General features: G+C 50.2%; 1 protein-coding gene across 1 annotated transcript; it reads left to right on the top strand.

The window, feature by feature from the left end:
- The first annotated feature begins 986 nt into the window (after positions 1–986).
- On the top strand, positions 987–7,333 carry FABP1 (fatty acid binding protein 1). The gene is made up of 4 exons (XM_068564703.1): positions 987–1,100; positions 3,386–3,558; positions 5,022–5,114; positions 7,227–7,333. The coding sequence occupies exons 1-4, from the start codon at positions 1,034–1,036 to the stop codon at positions 7,275–7,277; spliced, it is 384 nt and encodes a 127-aa protein (XP_068420804.1). The 5' UTR covers positions 987–1,033; the 3' UTR covers positions 7,278–7,333.
- Positions 7,334–9,148: the final 1,815 nt, after the last annotated feature.

The raw sequence follows: 9,148 nt of genomic DNA, 5'->3' as shown, positions 1-9,148 counted from the left end.
CCTACCTTCTTCCTTCCCCTATCTTGTCCCTGCCTAATTAAATGCATCTCAATCTCCACACACCTGGTTTAAAGGTACCCTTTCACACTTCCAAAAGGAGATTTTTTTTTTTTTTTGGCTGTGCTGGGTCTTCATTGCTGCACGCGGGCTTTCTCTAGTTGCGGCGAGCGGGCTTCTCATTGCAGTGGGTTCTCTTGTATTGGAACACAGGCTCTAGACACGCAGACTTCAGTAGTTGTGGCACACGGGCTCAATAGTTGTGGCTTGCAGGCTCAGTAGTTGTGGCTCACAGGTCCTAGAGCGCAGGTTCAGTAGTTGTGGCGCCCGGGCTTAGTTGCTCCGCGGCATATGGGATCTTCCCGGACCAGGGCTTGAACCCGTGTCCCCTGCATTGGCAGGCGGATTCTTAACCACTGCATCACCAGGGAAGTCCCAAAAAGGAGATTGATTTGGACTGTGGAGGAGCCTGTGAGGAATTCCCAGAATACAAAGCAGCTCTAGGGACTGATGACAACTTGGTAAAAATTAACTTAGTGTGATGATAAAGATGAGAAGAGATCGTAAGGTAACTAAGGTGAGGTTTTGAGATTCAAGGGATTCTTTGGTATTTTTCTGAGTGTCTAAATCTAGATCCACACGTACACATACACACCTCCACGTATATATGTATACATACATATACACATGCACACACACACATATATGCGCGTGTAGGTATGTACATATATGCGCAGACACACATTTCATGGGAGGGCAGCATCTTAAAGGCTGCAGGGCCATAGGGCTTTGCACCTGACTGGCACTCATCAAGGTGTGCTGAATTGGAGCAAACCACTGCTGTGCCCAACCTGGTTTTTTTTTAATCGTTGACCATTGCTCTCAGGAGTTAATGTTTGAACCTGGCCATAAAGGAGTCGACAGCGGCTGACCTATGGCCTCCACTTGAAGGGGAAGGAGCCCCCTATAAATCAGCCCATGCTGGGAGCCCTGCCAGCAGTGTTGGCTCAGCCGTGAAGGGAGCTTCGTTGCCACCATGAACTTCTCCGGCAAGTACCAAGTGCAGAGCCAGGAAAACTTTGAGGCCTTCATGAAGGCAGCCGGTGAGTGCTGGGCCACGGCTGGGGGCCATGGCCATGACGGTCTGGTCCTACACGTGGTGGCCCTTTGGGGTCCTGACGTCTGGATGGGAGGAGCGGCGGTCCAAGCTTTACACAGACCAGGGGTCCTGTTCTGTTACTTTCAAAGCTCGTGCTATTCCTCCCTGCACAACGCTACGCCTTAGGCAAGTGGAAAGAGCACTGAACTAGGGTCTGATCTGGATTGAAGCCACCTCTGCTGATACCTCGTTGTGTGACCCTGTTCATTTACTCGTTCACTCATTTATTCATTCTTTTTTTTTTTAATTTAATTATTTATTTGTTTATTTTTGGCTGTGTTGGGTCTTCGTTTCTGTGCGAGGGCTTTCTCTAGTTGTGGCGACCGGGGGCCACTCTTTATCGCGGTGCACGGACCTCTCACTGTCGCGGCCTCTCTTGTTGCGGAGCACAGGCTCCAGACGCGCAGGCTCAGTAGTTGTGGGTCACAGGCCTAGTTGCTCCGCGGCATGTGGGATCTTCCCGGACCAGGGCTCAAACCCGTGTCCCTTGCATTGGCAGACGGATTCTTAACCACTGCACCACCAGGGAAGCCCCATTTATTCATTCTTCTAACAAACTTTGATTCAAGGCCAACCCCACGCTGAGATGAGTGCTGTGCTGGGCAGATACCATGGAGACAGATAACAATGAGCCACGTTTCCAAGGTCACAATTTAGAGAAAAAGAGAAGACATAAATGCAATCAAGCATGCTCTAACGTGTCCTGAGTGCTGACTCAGCATCAAGCCCCATGCCAAGCCCTAGACAGGCAACATCCCGTTAACGCCTCACCAGAAAACTCTGAGTTGGGTACTGTTATTCTTCCCATTTTATAATTGAGGCAATTGAGGCCTTGAAAGGTGAAGTAATCCCAACCAGGGTCACACAGGTAGTAATCCCAAACTGAGCTGGGATTTGAAGCCGGCACTAGTTCCCGGAGACACATTTTAAATCACTTCCCCCCAGCCCACCGGGTCACTTACAGGAGGATGTGGTGGTCCTGGGAGGGCATCAAGGGAAGGCTTGGGAGGAGCAAAGGCGAGCCTTGGCTGAGCCTTGGAAGGTGAGCAGGTGTCCCCTGCGGGGCTGGGGGAGGGCAGTGTCCTCCAGGGGGAGGGAGCAAAGGGGCAGGGGGACAAGGAAGGATGCTGAGAGGAGAGGGTGGGGAAGACAGCAAAGGCAGAGAGAGGAGGAGCTTCGGGGAAGCTGAGAGCTAGGACCTTCTCCTGTAGGGCACGTCACGCCACCTCTCTGTGTCCTGCATCCCTCACCTGGGCAACAGGACCCTCCCCACCACTGTCAATGTACCTGGTTTTCATGAACCTCAATTCACGTAACAACATAGACATGCTCTGAAATTCGTAAAGCTCTGTCCCCGGGCAAGGGACTCCTGGTCCATCTTCCTCAAGAGCCTCGATGGCAGAGGTGGAGGTAAGGATAGGGGAACATAGGTTTGCCAGGCACAGTCCTGGTGTGTGCCTGCCGTTCTGGCATAATTATTAAGAGCTCCCCTTCCACTCTCAGTGGGGACCTGGCTTGGGAGACAAGCTGGATGGTCCCCTGAATGTGGAGGACAAAATGCTTTACACTCAAAAGAGCAAAGTCTGAAGGCTTTAAAGTAGGAGGAATGAGGAGGGAGAGCAAGTAGGAAGCAGGTGCTCAGCCGAGAAAAGCTTCCCCTGGGCAGACGGGTGTGTTTTTTTTTTTTTTTAAGTTTTTTAAATTTATTGATTGATTGATTGCTTGATTGCTATGTTGGGTCTTCGTTTCTGTGCTAGGGCTTTCTCTAGTTGCGGCAAGCGGGGGCCACTCTTCATCGCGGTGCGCGGGCCTCTCACTATCGCGGCCTCCCTTGTTGCGGAGCACAGGCTCCAGACGCGCAGGCTCAGTAGTTGTGGCTCACGGGTCCAGCCGCTCCGCGGCATGTGGGATCCTCCCAGACCAGGGCGCGAACCCGCGTCCCCTGCACTAGCAGGCAGATTCTCAACCACTGCGCCACCAGGGAAGCCCCGGGTGTGTTTTTTTTATAAACCAACTGGCAAGATAGCAGGTGCATGAGATCAGGCCAAGTCAGGCCACTGACCTGCACTTTCAGAGGTCAAAACCCACATTGCTCACAGGACTGCAGAAAATGCTGAGGCCTCCGGGGAAACACGGCGTCTCCCCTCCCCCTCCACATCACGGAGTTTCTCTTGTGACCTTGCAGCTCCCACCTCTGCCCACCTCTAAACTTCCAGTGCTTTCCACCAGGTATGCCTGATGACCTCATCCAGAAGGGAAAGGACATCAAGGGGGTGTCAGAAATCGTGCATAACGGGAACCACTTCAAGTTCACCATCATCACTGACTCCAAAGTGATCCAGAACGAGTTCACCTTGGGGGAGGAGTGTGAGCTGGAATTCCTGACTGGGGAGAAGTTCAAGGTAGGAGGTGCCCCCTCCAGCCACCCTCTGCTTCCAGAACTTTCCCTGGAACCTGGTCTCAGGCTTCCTCCCTCAAGGCTCCCACCTCACAATTCCCACTGCTGGTACCCTATCTCTGAACCCACTGCCGGGGTGAGAGGCAGAGGGGAAAAGACAGCTCTTAAGGAAGAAGCTCTTAGGGAAGCTCCCAGTTTCCTGCGACCCTCTGGAGGAGCTCTGGCCCAAGAGTCCGATCTCTCCCATATGGAGGGTATGGGGAACCAGGCCCAGAGCAGGAGTCTAAGACTCAGAATCACCCAGGCCCAGCAACGGGCAAGTGGCAGTCTGTGCAAAACCCCTAACAGAGCCCTGAGGTCATCCGTGAGCCAAAGGAAATGGCTTTGCTGAGCCTAGAGCTAGTGGTCATGGGGAGAGACTTCCTGAAGGAGGTGCCTGCGACACCAAAGAACCAAAGCAGGCCTTCAGACCAAGCCTTGCGGGTTGGTCAATGAGCCCCTAGACTTTGCTACCTCATCTGTGAAATGGGCACAGTCACCCTTCCCAGAGCAAAGGCAGCGGGCAGGGCGGTGTCACCTCCGCTGGGCTGTGGCCAGGGTGTGCGATGAGAGCTGGGTATGGGATGTGTGAGTGGTGGGCAGGCGGTGGCAGGGAGATCCAGGCAGGGGGGCGCCCCCCACAAAGGGCCTCTGTTCCTCCCTCCAAAACCCCACACACCCCAGCATCCCCAGTACCGCTGAGTGGCCATCTTCACTCCTCTCCCCCAGCATCCCCTGACCCCAGACAACTTTGTGCATTGGTCTCCGCACAACTGTTGGTCTTTTTTTTTACCTCTTCTGATGGCTCTTGATTTCTGCTTCTCTAGATAGAACAGTACAAGTCAGGAAATCTATGATAGATTTTAGGAGGGAAATTCTCTTATATGGCCCACGGTAAGGGGCAGGCTGTCATGGGTTTTACCACAGGCCTTTTACAATTGTCCGTTTTGGAGGCAAATTTTAACGTTGGCCAGTGTCTTATGCTCCATGCTGGGTTTCTGTTACCTCTTCCTGGATGCATGAAAAGGAGACCACAAGAGGAAAGATAAAGGTGCTAGAAGGAATAATATAAAATAATACAAAGCAAAAATATGTGTTCTTCCAATTGGCCAGGATTTTGAATTTTGCTACTCCCTCCCTCCATTGGCTTGGAGAATTGCGACTTGAATCAATTTTATTTGTGTTTGATTTGAGACAGCTTAGGGGTCTTATGCTGACTCCTAGATCACATTCCATAGATGAAAAGTCTGACAAAAGAAGCCCTGCCATTTTCTTTAGTTCTTACATGCACCTCACTTCTGTTCAGAGCCAGAGAACAGGGTTTGGTTGCTGCAAGCAGAGACCTATGCAGGGGAGCCAACCTCATTAGCGAGAGGTTTACTCCCTCCCAGACCCTTCCTCCTAGGCCATTCCTTATGTCCCATGCAGGCGGTGGTTCAGCTGGAAGGTGAGAATAAACTGGTGACAACTTTCAAAGGCATCAAGTCCGTGACTGAATTCAACGGTGACACAGCCACCAGCGTAAGTTGACACTCTGAGCTTGTGGGTCCTCGTGCTTGGGGCCAGGGGTCAATCTCTGCTACCACTTACTGAACATCCACTGTGCCCAGGCAGCTTTCACACGTTATCTCGAATCTTCCCACCAACACTGACTTTTCTTAATGGGGAAACTGAGGCAATCATACAGCCAGGAAATGGCAGAGCTAGGGTTCCTCTGAGTTGGATCTGTCTCACAGGGCAGCAGTCCACGGTGATACACTGTACCACCCTAGGAGAAGCCAACTCCCATTGTAGACGGCGGAGTTTTGTACATTTCTTACTGGCTTGCAATGGATGCTAATAAGGCATCTTGTTCTAATAAAACCAGTGCAGTGTATTAGGGCAGTTTTCCAATAGAGAAGTATGGTGTCTTAAGGAAGGGGCACACTTTTCTAATTCACCAAAAGCCCCCCATGTGCTGGTGGTGGCCCCAGCTGGTGCTTCCCTGCCTCTCCCGGTTCCTTCAGGCTGTCCTTCCACTACCACTTTCCTGGTCAGGGTGGACCACTCCTACCTCCCCCACTTCCTTCCTTCCTCACTGCCATCCCCTGTCTCCTCTCCCCTTCCTTCCCCAACACCCAAATAGGATGGGATAGGAGAGGAGCTTGGTAGGAGACACAGGGTCGTGCAAAGCCACCAGCACAGGTCACACTTCTTAGACTCTGCTGGGATGTAGACACAAGTCTCGCTCACAGGCTGGAGGACAGAAATCCATTCATTCCCACCTGTGGTCCTCTGATTCATGGAGCAACCCTTCCCATGGACGCAGCACCCACGCGCAAGGAAGGCTTGGTTTGGCAGAAAGTCAGGCTGTTTCATTGCTTTTTCTATTTTATGACGTTGCAGTAATTGTTAGCCATAACCCTTCCCTTCTGCATCACTAACCAATGAACACAGAGATCTCCATCTGCCTTGCAAGCCCAGGGCACTCAGTAAATGCCTTTGCCCTTTTGGCATTTATAAGGAGAACCATATTCATGGCAATGTCATGGCAGCTTATGGATCTGACACTCCGGTTTGTGTGTGTCACATCACCCTTGGTGCCTGGCTGTCGGCCACATCCTATCCCCCAAATGGGAGTGAATAGTATAGTGTTTCTTCTGCAGTTATAGTACAGTGTCCCCCCCACCCCCCGGCTCTTCCTTGCCCACAGGTTGTATTTTGGGGAGTAACAGAAGGCAGAACACTGCGCAAGGGGTCTGTCATCACCCTGTTCAAGGGGAGAAATCCCTCAACTAGGGAGAGAGTGAGGGTCAACCATGAAATTTGCAGTCCCCGGCACATTCACAGCAGAGGAGAGAGGCACCTGCAGGGCAGTGGGAGATAAGCTGTCCTGGACTCAGTCCTGGACTCAGTCCTGGCCAATGTCTTTGATATGCTCCATTACCCCTAATCCTCTCATCTCCTGTGAGGGAGGCAGGATGGGGGACTTAATAGACAGGTTGACCTGTCCAAGGTCATCCAGCTAATGAGTTGTAGAACTAGGGTTCAAACCTAGATCTTTCCGTTCCATTTCATTGCTGTTGAAACTAAAGGGCTCCCTTGTCACCCTGATGACATCACCCCACATCATTGCCATAGTCTTGTTCAAGAGAATCAGCAGGAGGGAAGGGCTGGGGGAGAAAGGAGCAACGCTCAAAAACTCAAAAACGTACGGATCCAATGAATCTAAGGTTTTTATTGGCTCCACAGCTTTGGGAGGAAAATTATGCACTACCTACTAAGTTTCAGGCTGGATGCCCAGGTGTTTCCCCATACACTTGTCCTCGGTGCTCAACACGTGTTTGGTCCATAGTAGGTGCTCAATGAAACTTTGAGAAATTGGATCAGATTGGACTGGTTTGGATGGTCTTGCTCTAACAGTCATTGATGTAGAGAGGAATTCAGTAAAAGGCAGGACAACTCTCCACGTGAGGAAGTAAAGTGACAAAGACTCAGCACGGGATTTTAGAAAAGATTGCCAACCCTTCCTCTGGTCCTATAGAAAACAGAAGAGTCTTTGAATGACTACATATGTTAGCATACTGGGGGCTTAACTATCATTTACAATTCAACATCAGATGAATGTTTCATGATGTCTTTTCTGGCTTTCAGACCATGACACTGGGTGACATTGACTTCAAGATAATCAGCAAGAGAATTTAGACAAGTCTGCACTTCATATTCTTTTAGTTATATACAATTAATGTAATAAAGTGAACTTTGTTTTTTAAAAAAGTCTTTTCCTTTTGATGGCTTTTCATTGATGTGGTTATGGAACGCCGATCACCTCCATTTTGATAAATCTTGATAATCTGCACATTCCATCCTACGGAGTCAGGTCTGATTCTCACCCTGAAAGCAGACCCCAGGCTGCCCACTCAGGTGACCCTGTAAGGGACACATGATGTGGCTGGATCTGTAGAGCAGCCCTGGAATGACCTGTCCCAGTCAGCCACATGGCAAGGAGCTGGAGCAAGAGGGGCTGTGTGCTGGGTCACTCCCATGGGGCCAGAGAGAACAGGAACACTGGGCAGGCCAAGGGAAGCTATGCTCACAGCAGCCCCACCCACCAGGGGACATGAACAAAAAGATCGGGCATTGACCCACCCAGGGACAATTCTGCCTCCTAGAGGAGGGCTGAGTGAGAAGCTGCCAGAAGCAGACAGAGGAATCTCAGGGAGAAATTCCCTCCATGCTGCGGGCAGAAGCAGAATATGGGAGAAGAGGGATTTCTCCAAACGGCACCTTGTACCAGGCTCCGGTAGCTGCTATGGGTTGAGTTGCATCTCTCCAAAACTCACATGTCGAAGTCCTAACCCTCACTACCTCAGAGTGTGACCTTATTCAGACATAGTCATTGCAGATGTAATTAGTTAAGTTAAAATGAGCTCATACTGGAGTAGGGTGGGCCCCTAATCCAATATGGTTGGTGTCCTTATAAAAAGGAGAAATTTTTGAACACACACATGCCCACAGGGAGTATGCCACGTGGAGACCAGTTATGCAACCACAAGCCGAGAAACTAGCAGAAGCTAGGAGAGAGACCAGGACCAGATCCTTCCCTACCTCTTGCAGAAGGAGCGTAGCTTTGGTCACCTTGATCTTAGACTTCTGGCCTCCAAAACTCTGAGATAATAAACGTCTGTTGTTTGAGGCACCCAGTCTGTTGTACTTGGTTACGGCATCCTTAGCAAATGGACACAGAGCTCATTTCCCACACCCAAAGAGCTACCAAGCTCGGGCATTTCTACCTTATATCTTTCAGCTCTCAGAACCATGTCCAGACCACAGAAAGCTCTCAACAAAGATGCTTTAGTGAATGAATGAATCTGTCACCTTTCCCACCTTCTCTCTTCCCTCTTTTGGAGTTGAAATCCCATTACTTGTTACTTGCATTGTTTCACAGGCCACTATGGCATCTCCCTGCCTCTCTCTCTCTCACCTGCGAATCTCCACCCCACAAACCGTCACCTTCCCTAAAAACAGCACTGATCATTGCCTTACACATAAGAGTCAAACTCCTCAACCTGCATTCAAGGCTCTGTAACAGGGGTCAGTAAACTTCTTCGGTAAAAAGCCAGAAAGTAAATATTTTCAGTTTTGTGGACCACCCAGGCTCTGCCACAACTCCCTAATTCTGCTGTTGTAGCACTGAAGCAGCCACAGACAATACCCAAACAGGTGGGCATGGCTGTGTTCCCATGAAACTTTATTTATGAACACTGAAATTTAAATTTCATATCATTTGCCTATGTCATAAAATATTGTTCTTCTTTTGATTTTTTTCAACCATTTAAACACGGAAAACCATTCTTAGATCACACACCGTATAGAAACAGGTGGGGACTTCCCTGGGGGTCCAGTGGTTAAGACTCCACGCTTTCACTGCAGGGGGCACGGGTTCAATCCCTGGTCAGGGAACTAAGATTCCTGCATGCTGTGCGGCGCAGCCAAAAAAAAAAAAAAAAAAATGTGGCAGCTGGATCTGACTCATGGACCATAGGTTGCCGAACTTTGCTCCATTATGTCCTGTC

This window comes from Eschrichtius robustus, chromosome 15 (genome assembly GCF_028021215.1).
Source record: "Eschrichtius robustus isolate mEscRob2 chromosome 15, mEscRob2.pri, whole genome shotgun sequence".
In the NCBI taxonomy this organism is placed as follows: Eukaryota; Metazoa; Chordata; class Mammalia; order Artiodactyla; family Eschrichtiidae; genus Eschrichtius; species Eschrichtius robustus.
Note: the sequence above shows the minus strand (reverse complement) of the source record. Positions and strands in the feature narration are given on the sequence as shown.